Genomic DNA, 17,475 nt, shown 5'->3' on the forward strand with positions numbered 1-17,475 from the left:
GGGCTACGTCAGCCAAAGTCAAGACAGATTTACAGGATGGACTCACCAGCCTTGTTCACCACATTCAATCTTAAAGTCAAAGCTTTAGACACTTTCTGACATTCATCATTCAGGTTTTTAAATGGGGGTCATTATTCAAAGGTTGCCGTAATACTTTCAATGTATTGTTTCTGTTTAGTTCGGTATTCAATAAATGTTCATTCACTGTTAGTTCATTCAATACATGGTTTCCATTCACTTCGGCATTCAACATGTTTTTTCAGTATTGCATTACAGTTCATTACTCACTGGAGTTTGTCAGCTGCCTCCAGACCTGAGTGTATCTCCGACACTCCCATTACCTTGCCCCCCGCCCTCCCTCACGGAGAGGCGAGCCTCACTTGCTCACTGCATGGCTTCTCGCTCTTGCTTTCTCCAGCACCTCCGTCGCTGGCATTGGCACGCAGACCTCGTCTTCGGATAAACTGCAGCGCTCAGCTCCTCTGGGTCCCGTGAGTCCTCCGGGTCTCTTGCTGGTGTCTTGTCTCATTCTAGACCACCACGGCTGCCTCTCCTTACGGGTTTCCTGCTGCTTACAGTCCTGCTCCTGCCCTTGCCTCGCCCTTCTGTTCTGCTCCCACCTTTTATACACTTTGTGATTATCAATGGGCTGCAGGTGATTTGAATCACCCTCAATTGTCTGACCTTGCCTGTACCTATTAAAGAGACCTTCCTGACTCTGATAGCTAGAGGCCTCTGATCTGCTCTTCTTCATGACGGTATCAAAGTGGGTTTTGCAGTGGGTAAACTGCATTACTCCTAGTTGCCTCTTCTTCTTCTTAGTACTAAAGTGGTTTTCATAAGAGTCAAGGGAATAAGACTGATAATAGCCCATAAAGGGTAAAGGAGAGGAGGGTAGGTTACTGTCAGGAAAGGGGGGATACCATGTCTCACCATCAGGTACCCTCTTTCCATTTCCCAAGGACCCTCCACTTAGGTGATCCTCCCTCACTTGTCAGCCACCAGGGTCGGGATCCAAAAGTGATGGCCTTTCCCAGGCCACCTGGCCAGAGGATCTCGGGGAAGCAGATGTGAGGATACCCTCAGGTTTCTTACAACAGTCAGCCCTGCTGTTGAATGTATATATTTGCTCACTAGGACAAGTCATTCAGCTGCACCATTTCCATTCTTAAATTGAATACCAGGGTTCACGTTTGTCTGGAAGATGATTCTGTGAACAAAACAAACATCTCAAACTGCCTAGACACATCTACTACTAGATGGTGGCCAACTTTGTCTGAATGGAGGTGAAACAGGCCCTTAATCTGGATGACAGAAATGAGGAGAACATTGCCTTTGCAAGCCCACAACCATAGGAATGTCTCTTGTTCATCCCAAAAAGGAACGTATATGGCTATAACCTTTGACACAGGCTTATCGTTCACCTTCCTAATTCAATTCATTGGCCAATCCCACTAACTTCCAAGTGGCTATGCTCATGGAGGTCCTCCCATTGTTACCAATCAACCATTGTGTGGGACTTCTGAGAACCTAGGTTGTGGCGCAGCTAGACTATTGGACTATGACCCATAATTAGGACTCCCTAAGAAGCGTGTGGAAAAGCCCCAAATACTCAGTAGGGCTCTATCTTAACCTAACAAACAACAAACCCCAACAAACTGGCACAAATAAAGAGTTGCAGACTTCTGATGCAGTCTAGGATCATATTTAGAGTATTATGTAGAATGTGAAATGTAGCTAAGGCCTAAAGTATCTGTAATCACATGCGCCCCCGCGGGCTCCAGCCACAGACCTCTGCAGAGTGTGCATATCATGCCCTAGTTCCTTATAAGTGCCTAAAGCTTTGAAGCCGAAACCTTGGAGTCCAAGTCCATACACCTAGGATTAGGGCAGTCGCCAACGACCTGAAGAAGTTTTCAGTCCCATAATTTGGTGCCCGGCAACAACGGATTTCAAGGGGGATTAGCTATAGAGCACAAAAGCACAGGTCTTTTGGCAATTTGACATAATAATGACTCCAGCATCACATTTGTTTACGCAGTTCCCTAGTGTACAATATAAACACACATTGTATATTCAGCAGCATTTGATATTTTCTAGCTACACACATACACCCCAAAAACAATTTAACAGTGTAATCCAGCACTGCCAAAGGCTATGAAAAAGGCATTTCTGCAGGGAAGCATAGCGGATATTTTTTTTTCCCAGTGATGCATGTGTTCACATTTATAATCCGTTTGTTCGTGTCCCATCACCATCTGTTTCTAGAAACCGCTCTGTTAAAAAAGCCCAGACTTGTCGAGGGAAGATTCAGTTCATTTGGTTGCACATCAATGTAATTGATATTCAGACCTTAAGCTGAATTAGATTCTCGCCCTCCCACAGCTCGGAAGCCATCTGCATCCTTTCACTTTGCACAGGTGACATGCGCTGGCGTGAATCTGTACAGATTCAGTGCGCTGCACAGCGGTGTTAGTACCATCCCAACATACGTTTTGTGTGAAAGGACTCAAAATTAGAATATGTTAGCGTTATCTAAACTATTCTCTTCTAGTTAAGCAGAAAGCCTTGAATGGTGGGTTGTCCTTGGTACTAGTGGCCTGCTGCCCAAATTGCTAGTTTAACATAGGCAGGAGAACAGCACCACCCAGTACAGCTCACCACTCACAGCATTTTTGCAATTTTTTGTGAAATATGGTTTGTGTGGGGACTGCACAGCATTTCTTCATCAAACAGTTATCCAAGCAAGATGGCCGCCCTCGAAGTGGCAAAGGGAGCTAAAAAAAAAGACACTCCCCTCCATTTTCATAGAGGCCCACGAAGGGAACATAAATGCACATTTATATTTTCTTTTTCTGTTGGGCCCATTTTTGGGCGGAAAGGCAGAGAGCAGGCAGAGCGTTCCAAAGCAGTCAACAGCTTGCTCAGAACCCAGGCTTCTACCAGTGCATTCAGCCCAAGAGACCAGCAACCTGTTTGACTGCTTCTCCTGCTCATACTGCATACTGTATACTGGCATGGCATACAATAATATCAGAATGCTGCATTCCGAGTGGTTGCTGGAAGTCAATATCCAACATGGCAGACCAGACTCGCAGAAAGAGCCAGCCTTCTCAGAGCTGCACTGCCCATGTCAATAAGCAATTTACCTCATAGGGGCAAGGAGAGAGAAAGAGCAAAAACGAGATTGGGCACCGGTGTATGAGGGATTGAAAGAAGGAAAAGGGACTGGGAGGGAAAGGAGCGACGGGGGAATAGAAAAGGATCAAAGAAGAGAAATAAAGCAGGGGCATAATATAGAGAGAGCTAAACGTAAGGGAGAAAATTAAAAAGACGAGATTCGAAGGAAAGCTACCAAAGTGACTTTAACGCAGGAGAAATGGATTCACAAAGAAATAAACATGAAAGAACACCTATAGATGAGTTATAAATACAACAGAGTGGAGCGAGCGGAGTGGCGGGTGGGGTGGACCGAGAAGAAGGCTAGATCAACAGAACAGACAAGAAAAGATGGAGGAAGTGTTAGCTGAGTGGAAAGAAAAGAAAGGACGTGCTTTCCAGATGTTAAATATATGGAGACGATGGGACAATAGTAGAAATATGGAAAGAGAACATAAAGGAGGAATATAAAATAACATCAATGTTCCAGGCGGATGAGAAAATAGCAAGAGAAGAGGGAGTGAAGAAAATAGAGGAGGGGCAGCAGGAAAGAACAGGACTTTGGTTTAAGAAGGATTAAGACAGAGATAGTTGTCAGACATCCAAGATGGAATGGCCAGAAGACAGAAAGTAAGGGTAGATTGGATAGAAGGGGAGAATGAAGAGAAAGAAAAGAAAAAAATCAAAGATGAGAATCATCCACGTGAAAATGGTGAGAAAAACCAAAAGACGCGATCATGGATGCCAGAAGGAAAGTATAGATGGAGAATAAAAGGGGACCCAGAACCGAACCCTGAGGAACACCATATTGCAGAAGGATTACTGAAGATGATTTGAGGTGTATACCCAATGTGGCCTACTATTCAGAACCACAATAAAGGCATAGGCTGGCTTCTGGTGTGCCAGCACACCAGTATCATTCCATGAGGTAAAAGATATCGATCTGAAGGCCGTTTTGCTCAGCAGATTCGACTCTATTTCAGAAGATTGGGAACTTCCTCCCACCCCCCACACCCGCAGTGTTTTTGTTTTTTAGCTTACCGGCATGACACATGAGAAGTTACCTGCTCCTAATCGAACCCTAAAATAAATAAGGCACTGGGTAGGCTCTTGGTACAGTGTTCCGCTAACGTGTGATGTGATCTTTGTTGCCCTATTGAAGAAGATATGGATTATTTTATTAAATTATCCCAGGACAACTAATCGCATCGATTAATGCACACAGTGTCTAAGTTCTCTGGTGATGACGCGCCTTCCTAAGAAATGTTTGTGAATGGAAAAATCCAGACACACAGTGCCATGTAAATTACCTTGTCCATCCATTCCCTCCTGTACGGGAACCACCTCCTCTTTAGGATGGTAACATGTGCCTAGGAAGACTTGTCAATCGCATTGTAATGTCCATGTCTTCCCTGAGACCATCTTTAGCTGAACCCCGAGCTGTTCAGAGAGACAAAGACATCATGTCATCATATCCGTATTTTCTAATCTTTGCTTGGGTAGAGAGGTTAGCCAGCTTTCTCATGAAGGTCATTCTTTGGAATAGCTCGTGGACATTATTAGAGATATCAGTCATGTGCACTTTCCCGAAGTCAGAGGGGGGCCAGAGGGTTCCATGTGTTAAAAATCGCAGCAAAAATGGCAGTTGACACAAAATAGCACGGCAAAAAGGCTCTGGTTTTGCCGCTGCAACCCATGTAAACGATGCGGGGGACACCCCCGCAACCCCTGGACTCATTATACCATTTAAGGAGAGCAGGGGACACCCCCGCAACCCATGCTCCCCTTAAATGGTATCATGGGGTACACCTTTACCGGGTCAAGCCACAGCATTTTTGCCGCAATTTTTTTGTACAGGCGACATTTTTGCCGCAATTTTATCACTGCATGCCGGCCACAGACTGATATAGGGAGCTGTGAGGCCTTTACGGAGAAGGCTCTGGTATGGATTTAATTCGCCCGGCCCAGGGTAAAATTGAAGTTATGATCGAACAAAGAGTCACATAACCTCAACCGCCCCTTATAAAGGGGGTACAGGCCATGCCTCCATTTCTTCGTATTTGAGTGACAGCTCACATACAAATCAGAAATCCAAATTTCTGCTAAGGGGGCAGTACTATTGTTTTAAGAACAATGTTGTGCCTTCTCAATATTGCACACATTAATTGTGAAAATATTTTTTTTTCCTTTGCCCAAAAGGAACAATCCAAAAACCCTTCCTAACATTTATTGTAGCGCGCTACGAACCGTGACTTCTATGTGCTGAAGACGGGGGAATACAGAACAGAGGATACTGTTGACAGGGTGTCTGCGCAGGGAGTGGCTTTGGCAATCACTGGCGACAGTCTGCAATGTTGATGCATCACCTAATGCTAGGATGCAGCTACCATCAGGCAATAACATCAGCTGCGCACTTAACTGGTGCACCCTTCAACACCCTACTCTTTCAACTGCCCAGGACTATGGTCCCCAAGGGCGTTCAACCTACCAGTGCTTTGAGGTCATGACAATGATATATAGAGCTCTACATAAATGCCAAATAACATTTACCTGCATGGTTAATTATCTCATTGGAAGACACATTCTTAGAAAAATGTTCCTTCACAATAGCTCCAATGTATACCGAAGTTTGATTATAAATCATCATCATCATCATCATCTTCCCGTGTTGATGCTCCCTGGCTGCGTAGACCCAATGCACCTTCACGTCCTCGGTGCCTTGCATCGCCGGCTGGGTTTTCCCACACTAAATGATCTTTGCAGCTTAGACACAGCGGTAAGACTAGAGTGCTCACAAAGAAAGGGCTGAACACATGTAGTGGGGGCTGACTGCAGCTCGCGGACCGCTTCTGTGGGTGCCTCGCCAAGCGCCCCTTGGCACACACTGCGCCATTCGCACAGGCGCTGGCAGCCGAAAACGGAAACTGCAAGCTCCCCACAGTCCTCGGAGTTTCTGATCCTGCAAATTAACAGTGCTGATCTGTTCTCTGCTGCCTACTTTCCTTCTGTTACGTTTTTTGTACCTTCCACAATTTGCGCTCTTTGCCTGTCACTGAAATTTTTTTCCGCCGGTCTCTTTCAAGCACCGGGAGGGAGTTTTTGTGAGAATAGAGAAGGATTAGGTCTGCTCTGAATATAACAAAGTGGTGGGAGGCAAAGTGTGGCAATTTGCTTGAGGAAAAAAATGCACACACCTTGATGCCTCAATGGCGGCCTTGTCGGAGAGACAATATCATTGTGTGGGAAAAGCCTGGCATTAGGAGCTTTCCTCCCTCACAGCAATGCCCGGTGCAGCAACCCTGAGATGGACCGATATCTACAGGGCTTCAAGCCACTGCGCCCCCTTCCAGAAAAAAGTGCCATTATGCTAGGGCTTGAGTGGGATCATTGAAAGAGATTGCCATTTTTCAAATGCTTGCATGCAGATTCTGCTTGCGCCTGCCCTCTTGGTGATGCCCTTGGATAAAAGGCTGCAGGTGCATTGTGGCAAATGCCTGCATGCAGCTTCTGCTTGCGCCTACCCTCTTGGTGATGCTCCTGGATAAAAGGCTGCAGGTGCATTGTGGCAAATGCTTGCATGCAGCTTCTGCTTGCGCCTGCCCTCTTGGTGATGCCCTTGGATAAAAGGCTGCAGGTGCATTGTGGCAAATGCCTGCATGCAGCTTCTGCTTGCGCCCACCCTCTTGGTGATGCTCCTGGATAAAAGGCTGCAGGTGCATTGTGGCAAATGCTTGCATGCAGCTTCTGCTTGCGCCTGCCCTCTTGGTGATGCCCTTGGTTAAAAGGCTGTAGGTGCATTGTGGCAAATGCCTGCATGCAGCTTCTGCTTGTGCCTGCCCTCTTGGGTGATGCCCTTGGATAAAAGGCAGCAGGTGCATTGTGGCAAATGCTTGCATGCAGCTTCTGCTTGCGCCTGCCCTCTTGGTGATGCCCTTGGATAAAAGGCTGCAGGTGCATTGTGGCAAATGCCTGCATGCAGCTTCTGCTTGTGCCTACCCTCTTGGTGATGCTCCTGGATAAAAGGCTGCAGGTGCATTGTGGCAAATGCTTGCATGCAGCTTCTGCTTGCGCCTGCCCTCTTGGTGATGCCCTTGGATAAAAGGCTGTAGGTGCATTGTGGCTAATGCCTGCATGCAGCTTCTGCTTGTGCCTGCCCTCTTGGGTGATGCCCTTGGATAAAAGGCAGCAGGTGCATTGTGGCAAATGCTTGCATGCAGCTTCTGCTTGCGCCTGCCCTCTTGGTGATGCCCTTGGATAAAAGGCTGCAGGTGCATTGTGGCAAATGCCTGCATGCAGCTTCTGCTTGTGCCTACCCTCTTGGTGATGCTCCTGGATAAAAGGCTGCAGGTGCATTGTGGCAAATGCTTGCATGCAGCTTCTGCTTGCGCCTGCCCTCTTGGTGATGCCCTTGGATAAAAGGCTGCAGGTGCATTGTGGCAAATGCCTGCATGCAGCTTCTGCTTGCGCCTACCCTCTTATTGATGCTCCTGGATAAAAGGCTGCAGGTGCATTGTGGCAAATGCTTGCATGCAGCTTCTGCTTGCGCCTGCCCTCTTGGTGATGCCCTTGGATAAAAGGCTGTAGGTGCATTGTGGCAAATGCCTGCATGCAGCTTCTGCTTGTGCCTGCCCTCTTGGGTGATGCCCTTGGATAAAAGGCAGCAGGTGCATTGTGGCAAATGCTTGCATGCAGCTTCTGCTTGCGCCTGCCCTCTTGGGTGATGCCCTTGGATAAAAGGCTGCAGGTGCATTGTGGCAAATGCCTGCATGCAGCTTCTGCTTGCGCCTTCCCTCTTGGTGATGCTCCTGGATAAAAGGCTGCAGGTGCATTGTGGCAAATGCTTGCATGCAGCTTCTGCTTGCGCCTGCCCTCTTGGTGATGCCCTTGGACAAAAGGCTGCAGGTGCATTGTGGCAAATGCCTGCATGCAGCTTCTGCTTGCGCCTGCCCTCTTGGGTGATGCCCTTGGATAAAAGGCTGCAGGCGCATTGTGGCAAATCCCTGCATGCACCTTCTCCTTGTGCCTGCCCTCTTGGGTGATGCCCTTGGATAAAAGGCTGCAGGCGCATTGTGGCAAATGCTTGCATGCAGCTTCTGCTTCCGCCTGCACTCTTGGGTGATGCCCTTGGATAAAAGGCTGCAGGTGCATTGTGGCAAATGCTTGCATGCAGCTTCTGCTTGCGCCTGCCCTCTTGGGTGATGTCCTTGGATAAAAGGCTACAGGTGCATTGTGGCTGGGTGCTCTGTGCTACAATGGTAAATGAAACTTATTTCTGCCCAGCTGCACGGTGCATTGCTCATGAAGTGCAGGGTTGGGGCAGATGGCCTATGCACACCCCTCAGTGGTCAGAGGCCGGATAATTGGTATGCCCGCTTCTGACACTCCTAGAATGAAATGTTGGCTCTGCACGTTGCAGCAGGTGGGACTTCACATCTGGACAGGTCTTACACTGGTGAGGAGGCCCCCTCCCCCTCTAGCCCATCTGCCAATTGCTCCATGTGGCCTTCTCTAGTCAGACTAACAGGCAGTCTTGAGAACGCAGGGTTTGACCTTGCCAGGAGACATTTGACTGTCTTGCAGCTTGGTCAGCTGGACACCAACAGCTACCAGGAGCTACTTTTGAATCCCAAGAACAATTTGTGCCAGAGAAGAAACATGCCTCTGTTGCATTCTAGGAAATGTGTCATACTTGTCAACCTTTTCATGACCAGGTTCCAATGATCATAGGCCTGTTGTGAAGGAAAAAAATCAAAGAAAATCACCCTTCACATGAGTTTAGTCAAATAAACACATGCCAGGCACCCTAGTGAGCACGAGTTGGAATCACTGAGCCATGCATCACTGCTCCCAGACAGTGGGAGATAGATAAGACGCTTAAGTTATCCCCATTGAACTAATTTGAAAAATGAATGTGCAACAATGACACGATTTTACGCGCGAAAAAGAAAAACATTAAGCGAATAAGGGTACTGAAGCACAGAGATGGTGGGCACATTCTCAAAACCTTTACTTTTTGGGTGTCACAGATGCACCCTAATGTAAAGGGCATTTGAAGGTGTGCACCTATGTTGTCGCGCATATTCAAATTCGCTCTTTTACCCCCTTTGAGCAAATCAGGAGGCATGTCTGGACATTTTAAATTGCATCCCATATTCCTAGCAGGGGATACGCTTTAAAAAGGGGCAGAAAACAGACATTCACTGGGCCTTTTTGGGGTAGGAGTGGGGGAATCTCTCTCCTTTGCAGGTTTCTCCCCCTGGAATGGTCTCCCTGCCCCTCAGGCCTGAGCCTGATGTCTTTAAGTTCCCGAAGCTCCTCAAGACCCTACGTTTCTATTCTTCCTTCCCTCTCCTCCTCACCTGCTAATTCCCCCATGGGCCGCAGTGACTGGTTGCCTAGTTCCCTCTGAATCCTACAGGGCACCAGCCCCCCCCCTGTACAGTCCTCCCCCTTGCCCGCACTTAGCATATGGACCCTCTCTCCTAGCATTCCCTGGCACTTGCCCACCTGGCCTCCCTTTAGCACTCACCTAGCCCCCCACCCTCCCCTTTTTCACTTTCACTCTCTCCTCTTTGCCCGCCTCTTCCCTTCCCACCCTAGCACGTAGCATTTGGGCAGACGGCACCTGCCCCCCCCCCTGCACTTCTTGTTACTGCACTTGAATGATCCAAATGTCACAAGGCCTAGTAGGACCGTTATTGTTATCTTTCTCCCTTCTTCCCCCAACCCCTTTTCTGGCCTTGTGACGCCTTGAAACACCATTTGCTGTAGAGGCGCCTTACAAATATTCAATATTTTTTAAGTGGAACAGCAGTGCTGTGCCTCGCTGCTGTCGCACCTGCATTTCTACCCCTCAAATGGGGATAGCAATGCTTTGTTCTTGTGTTTTAGCATTTGACAGTGAGAGGCAAAGGGATGCTCAGCACGAAGTATATTTTCACGTGGGTGCTCAAAGCCAGTCATACATTAGTCTCTGGAAAATTTTCCAGAGACTAATGTATGCAAGGGCGCTGTCCAGTGTGTGTTTTAGACTGCTGCTCCCTCCCCCCTCCTCTCACTCCCTCCCACCTCCTGCAATGCACAGGTCACGGCATCCTATGCACTTTAATTTGCTGTCGTTTTCGCCCCAGTGCCTTGCCCGCGAGTCAAACCACGGATAAGGCCGGGAAGCCCCAATTAAGATCCAGATATTTTGTTTGACAATGTGACATTTCACAATATTTCCCCGTGCAATTTCCCCTCTTGGCCTTTCCTTGTCATTTAATATAGCACTTTATATTGGGGTTCACTTTATGTATAAGCATTCCCACACAGTTCAAGAGGACACCGTTTGAGACACACTAGGAAGCCAGCCATTGATCTTCAACCCCGAGAATGCATCTGCCCAATGTACTCTCGTGTTGCATGTTATACTTGTGTCCTGTTTCCGTGTGTGCCAAACATGGTAATGCTTAGAAATAAGCGGGAGTACCGCTAGCTAAGGTGATGTGCCGGAGATAACACACTTCTGGTCAAGTGGCGAGAGCATGAGGCGAGTGCTACAAGCGACGGCATTCCCAGACCGTACCAAATAGATCGGCAACAAATAAATAGATTCCATTTCTGATGGTTTCAACGGCCACAGTTTAGCCAGTAAATCCCATCCCATCTCCCATGGCCAGTCTCTTTGCTGGTTTCCACTAGAGCCCTTCTTTTACCCCCCTTTCTTTCCCATCCTCTCCTAATGTATCTCCTTTACCCCCTGCTCCCCTCTCGGCCATCTCTTCCCCTGTGCCTGTGATTGGCGGGGCAGCGTGTGAGGACAGTGAATATGGGTCTGTGGGAGTATGGATGGATGGGAGGCTGCGGTCTGTGTGGAATGGGGTTTCTGTGGAGGGTGGGATGTGCCAGCAGAGTGTCGATTGGGGTTTGGTGCTTTGCACATGTGTGGTAGGGTGGGAATGTGCCTGTGGTGCAGTGGCTAGATATCCTATGCCCGTTATGGTACATCAGGGTGATTGAAAGTGGGGCACTGCCAATGTTCAATTGGGTGAGGCATGCAGATGGCTCTCTGGAGGCAGCTGTGTGAACAGAGTATGCATGTGCCTGCGAGGACTTAGGGAGGATGGAGTGTGGCAAATAGGCCAGGGCAGGGCTTCTGTATCTGTGGTGGATAACGAGGTGGGGATGGGTGCGATATTTGAGCAATACAATTTCTGAGCGGTTTGATTTGTAATAATTAGTAATCCGCCATGCGATCATTATGGCTATCCCAGTCTGATGTTTCTATAGTAGCACTTGATAGCAATATTGGCTGTCATTTTATAATTTTAGCAAACCTCCCACCTGCTCATCAATATTACAAACGCTACTTTAGGATAATGATGTGTTACTTATATAGCGCCTTTATCCAAAGGATCATTGCTGCTTCTACAACTCTAGGTCCCTATTGCTAACAATTTGACCGCTGTCATTAGTCCTGATCTTTTGCCCCTGGTCAATATTCATGGCCCTCATTCCGAATCCTGTGTGAAGGGTTATTATTGGCCAATGTACTTGAGAAACATGCCTGCGATATTAAATGAAGGCCCACAGGCTGGATTTTGCTATGTACTGGCTCCTGGTTCTCCTGAGGTTGCTCCTGCCAGTAGCTGCTTATAGCCCCTGATCAACAACGTGGACATGGAAACCGGGCAGCAGTGAGGCTGTATTCACTTCTGAATGCAGGTAGCATGCCCCCTCCCCAAGAGCTCTCATGTTTCCCGTGTCCATGCATGAGAAGGGCGCCCAGTCCATTTTTTGTAATACTGAGATTTTTAGCTTTTCTGTATTTCTAAAAGTAAAGAAAAAACTACAAGTCCCACAATCCAAAGGGGAAAAAGCAGGACTAGATGGCCTTGACCACAGGAAACTTGAGGGCTCTGAAGACCTCATGCACAAATAGAGTCCTTGCTCATTGAGGATATCGTTGTCGGGCACAAGTGGGGAGCATATTGAAAAGCAGGGTTTCCGTTTAAGGTTACAAATGAGAGGCAAACGAGTATATTAATAACAATGGGATCTGTTGAACTGGCCATGGGCGGGACTTGCGTCCATAGAGTGAGATTTAGGCTCACTCCCTTTTTTTATGTTCGAGTCAGGTGAAATCGAAACATTGAATATTATCCATCTCTGGTCTGACAGAACAGCTACTAACATACATACCAACACTATCCATTCCATTTGGGAGACACTCGTCCAGTCCTGGTTTTAACATTCTGGGACTTGTCCTGGATTTCCCCCAGTGTTGATTCTGGACTTCAAGTACCAGAATGCAAAGTTAAAAACGGGACTGGAATTGACAATGCTGGTATGTTTGTATAAACATCAGCCCAATCCAGAAGAAATGCACCCCAGAGGGCGGGGGGCGGGGGGGACATTACTTATTGCATGTATTGCATCCCTCCCTTCTCTGCAAAGATTGCAAATAACCTTTCGTTTCATGGACTCTTTGCAGTAGAGTGCAGTATATTGTGCTTGTCAGGGGTGACAGTGTCACTCACCAGGGCAGGTTTCATGGGGCACTTGGCATTTACTTGTATTTCAATCAAAGCATTTTAACACTAAAGTCACCCATGTACTGGGAGCAAACAACTAAACGCCGTGAGACTGCACAGTACTGCAACCGACACACAGGTGAAAAGTGTCAACGTCTTCCAGTGCTGTACCTTTCTTCACCCAGCTGTACTTTGCAGTGCTGGAACATGTGCACCCATAGTAAGAGAATGAACTACCACTCCCCAAACGCAAAGCGTTTAGCTGCCAAACTAGAACTGGATCAAGGTAACTATCGGAGCACGGCGGCCTTTTGCATGTTTGGACATACCGTGGGATCAAATTAGGGAATACGTTGTCACCGATACACTTCTCGACCTCCCTGTCTCTGGAGCCGAAAAAGCCGCAGAACTGGCGAGTCCAGCAGGCGGGTTATCGGGTGCGCGCCAGGGCATTGCCCGGATTGCCGGAGCGTACCTGCCGCCTGGGCGTGGGTGAACAGCGACCTGTGGCGTAGTTCAGGGGATGATGACGCGTGGCCCAGATGCGGCTGCAGCCCAGAGCGCACGGTCAAAGTACGAGCCGGGCCCTGTTAATGAGTGCCCCGCGGATGAACACCACCCCTCCCCGGGGACCGGCTGCCTTTTTGCCGGCGATAACAGAAGAAAAACATTCGATGAGGAAACCCCAGGATGCCTTCCGCCTCTTGCCTGCTCTTTCCGTGTGTCTGTGGGGCTGCGGTGCCTGGCGCGGATTCAGAGGTGGGTCATGAGCTGACACGTTCTTGTGGTTTGGCAGAAAGTTTGACGAGGAATTAAAGCAGAAACTCCGCCACGTATCTTATGAAAACGCTCCTGAGCGGTTTAGGCGGCGGAGGTTTGCTCTTTGTTTAATTACATTTTGGCTTTGATAAAATGATCTTAATGCAGTTGAAATAGTGCACATCTTCTTTTTGAGTTTCTGGTTTATTACTCGGTGTAGTTTCCACCATATGGGGTTCAGTTGCATATTGGAACGGGCTCTTGGTGTCTAGTATTTTACTTTCATGGTGGTATTTCCTCAGTGGACAGACCCAGTTTGTCTCACTGTCAACTGTATACACCCGTGTCCCTACTTCCATATCCTCCCAGTAGATATGGTTGAACACCTTTGCAACTGGTCCAGGGGAATGCCCACCAGAGTACAGACGAAATTATGCGTTGGTGTTATAAATATTAACTATTTTCGTGAACCTAGGCCCTGCACTCATTTTGTCCACCTCAGAAGGGCAAAGGGCTGAGTCGCCCTTGGCAGGCTGGTGACAGCTGGGGGGTGGGGTGGGGTGGGGTGGGGTGGGGTGGGGTGGGGTGGGGTGGGGTGGGGTGGGGTGGGGTGGGGTGGGGTGGGGTGGGGTGGGGTGGGGTGGGGTGGGGTGGGGTGGGGTGGGGTGGGGTGGGGTGTGTGTGTGTGTGTGTGTGTGTGTGTGTGTGTGTGTGTGTGTGTGTGTGTGTGTGTGTGTGTGTGTGTGTGTGTGTGTGTGTGTGTGTGTGTGTGTGTGTGTGTGTGTGTGTGTGTGTGTCCCCGTCCCCGTCCCCGTCCCCGTCCCCGACCGCATATTGAACGGAGGGTAGCACAGGGGGCAACGCGCTGGTTTTGGAAGCAAGCCCACAGAGCAGCAGAGGTTCGAATCCTGCAGCCGCGCTCAGAAACCGAACTCTGGTATGGTATTAGGCCGTTATAAAAATAAATACTCTGTGAAAGTGTCCATCTTACAGTCCTACATACATTACAAGGCGTTGGCTCCTTTCAGCAGTGCGTGCTCTTCATTGTTAATAATTTGTAGTAATTAGAAAATTGCAGAATGCCCGGTTTAATGAATATTCAAAGGTGTGGTTGTATGTTTAGGTTTTGGAAATGCAGAACCAATTTGCCAAGGGCCGCATCGCCTTGGATAAGAAACGGCTGAATGTGAGTTATGCTACAGTAAGTGTAGTTTTCCTCCAGATGCACGGTTGTGTTGTTGTAGGTAGAATGCTAGTCTATCGCTGCAGCCCATTGTGGCTAGTCAGTGATTGGTTGCTGTAGGACTGCGGTCCTGGTTAATAAGTGCTTCGATTATCTTCATTGAGTAACCTCTGATTTTTGGAGGGGATCAGAGTCCTTATCCTTTCATTTTATTGGCATGTGGTTTCTTTTTCTTCACCTGCAAGTGGGGGAAGGTTCGTGGAGTATGGTAAACGTGTGACTCTATTCCCTGTAGTGCTTACTTCTCTCTACTCGCACACAGATGCACTCTCATAAAAACGCACACATACATATGTGTGCTGTGTCGCCACACAGGATGGAAAGCTTGATCATACATGGTACATTCCATTTGGGAGGTGCGTGTCGAGTCCAGGTGTTTTCTTTGCATTCTGGGATATCTATGGGTCATGTTGCCACGTATATGGTGTCCCCGATTTATAAATGTTGCAACATGAAAAGAAAATGTAATTTTACACATTTCTTTTGCAATTCTGCATTTTAAGTTGGAGTTATATTGTAGGCGACCACCTTGTGTTTTTGTTGATTTACATTTTTTTTTAAATGTGAAATTCTGCTTTCACTTCATACGTGCGCCACATGGAGACTGGTCCACAGATTTCAAAATTGGCATTAGTTTGAGCTAATTAAAATAATTGGCAGTATTGTGTCTCTTTTGATATCAGCATTTCGCAAGTTTTGTAGGACTCGTGGGGGAGGGGCGATAGCAAATATTGTCTTTGTTGGTCGAAGGGACACATCACTGTAACACACGCTCATGCAGGCCTTGCATTCCCTCACCAGATCCCGCGCCCATGGCCGCAACACCCACCCTGTGCCACACATTGTAACCCCACCTTATATCGCGACAATGTGTGCAGCGCTTTGTCGCTTTCTACCTAGGTGTACGCCATATAAAACACTAATGCAAAATGCATATACAAATCAACAGCTAATGCCGAGATTCTGGTGTGCCACAGGCACAGCCTACTGGAATTGTTGTTTGTACCCAGTCCGGTTAATCCTCTCTGCATGTGTCACAGGATGGTCAGACGTACGTCTGCGTTGCGTTAGATCTGCGGGTCCGTGTTTAACTCCCCCTATTTACAGAACGGGACAGCAGGCGGGCCCGGCGCTAACTCCTGTCTACCGGCGAACCTGATAAGCCGCTGTCGCACCATGAGTGCCCTTCACTGCGCCCGCGAGACTGATAAGGGGTGGGGTGGCAGCGCGGGGCCTGCATCCGCGAGGATCCCCGGCTAGACGTGCTAAGCACATCAGGGAGGCGCGCGCGTTTCACTGGGACTTGCTGTATCCGGCTCATCGCCGAGAGTTGAAGTTGCATTAAGTTCTTGATTGGTCATGCAGCCCTGACTCCTCCCTCCGGACGCCATGAGATAACGGAGTCCAGGCGGATGTAAAATTGTGCATGGGGTTGTGTTAGTTTGGAATGCTAGTGAATGCAGACCAGGGCCAAAATGCAGGCTGTGCCTTTGGTGACTGTGGGATCCTTTTAAAAAGACGTAGTAGTAAAGCACGAAACTGCACACCAGTCTTGAAAGGCAGGCCCTGGCATAGCCCTCATCCTGTTAAGGTCTAATGAGGGTCCCCTGACACACAAAAATGCATTTAGCTGGATGTATAGTGTCGGGACATAGCAAAACAGTGGCGTTCATTTCATTAAAAATAAAAGCATTCAAATTAAATAGTGTTTTGCTTGTGAACTATTGGATCGCAGCACACTGAAGCGCATTGAGTTCACGATACTCTGCACATGTCCTACTCGTTTGCTGCCCCTTATAGCAAGGCAGGTCACACGTGTTAGCTGCTCAGCCAAACATTTCTTGTGGAAGAAGCATCTCCCGTGGACACTCCTTCTGTAGAAAACTGTCTTTACATTAAAACTTTGAAAAGCTGATTTGCATACCATAAGACTGTAAATACATGTTATTTAAGTCGGGTATTTTCTCTTTCCCCTCTAGGCGCTAGTGCGTTCTTAGCATCCTGACCAGCAGAGGATGGTTCTCTGGGCACTAGTACATTCTTAGCATCCTGACCAGCAGAGGGTGGTTCTCTTGGCCCTAGTGCGTTCTTAGCATCCTGACCAGCAGAGGGTGGTTCTCTTGGCCCTAGTGCGTTCTTAGCATCCTGACCAGCAGAGGGTGGTTCTCTTGGCCCTAGTGCGTTCTTAGCATCCTGACCAGCAGAGGGTGGTGCTCTTGCCCCTAGTACGTTCTAAGCATCCTGACCAGCAGAGGGTGGTTCTCTTGCCCTAGTACTTTCTTAGCATCCTGACCAGCAGAGGGTGGTTCTCTGGGCACTAGTACGTTCTTAGCATCCTGACCAGCAGAGGGTGGTTCTCTTGGCCCTAGTGCGTTCTTAGCATCCTGACCAGCAGCGGGTGGTTCTCTTGGCCCTAGTGCGTTCTTAGCATCCTGACCAGCAGAGGGTGGTTCTCTTGGCCCTAGTGCGTTCTTAGCATCCTGACCAGCAGCGGGTGGTTCTCTTGGCCCTAGTGCGTTCTTAGCATCCTGACCAGCAGAGGGTGGTTCTCTTGGCCCTAGTGCGTTCTTAGCATCCTGACCAGCAGAGGGTGGTTCTCTTGGCCCTAGTGCGTTCTTAGCATCCTGACCAGCAGAGGGTGGTGCTCTTGCCCCTAGTGCGTTCTTAGCATCCTGACCAGCAGAGGGTGGTTCTCTTGGCCCTAGTGCGTTCTTAGCATCCTGACCAGCAGAGGGTGGTTCTCTTGGCCCTAGTGCGTTCTTAGCATCCTGACCAGCAGAGGGTGGTGCTCTTGCCCCT

General features: G+C 48.4%; 1 protein-coding gene across 5 annotated transcripts in view; it reads left to right on the forward strand.

Annotated features, from left to right (window-relative positions):
- SPATA13 (spermatogenesis associated 13) overlaps positions 1-17,475 on the forward strand; it is a 183,053-nt gene that overhangs the window by 48,764 nt on the left and 116,814 nt on the right. The window contains exon 1 of one of the 5 annotated variants that reach the window (XM_069640704.1): positions 13,334-13,433. The exons of the other annotated variants lie outside the window; for them this stretch is intronic. Coding sequence (XP_069496805.1) covers positions 13,365-13,433 — 69 coding nt within the window. The 5' untranslated portion in view covers positions 13,334-13,364. Of the gene's footprint in view, positions 1-13,333; positions 13,434-17,475 lie in introns of those variants that run through there. 5 annotated transcript variants of the gene reach the window in all.

This window comes from Ambystoma mexicanum, chromosome 7q, assembly GCF_040938575.1.
Source record: "Ambystoma mexicanum isolate Mex_15411 chromosome 7q, UKY_AmexF1_1, whole genome shotgun sequence".
In the NCBI taxonomy this organism is placed as follows: domain Eukaryota; kingdom Metazoa; phylum Chordata; class Amphibia; order Caudata; family Ambystomatidae; genus Ambystoma; species Ambystoma mexicanum.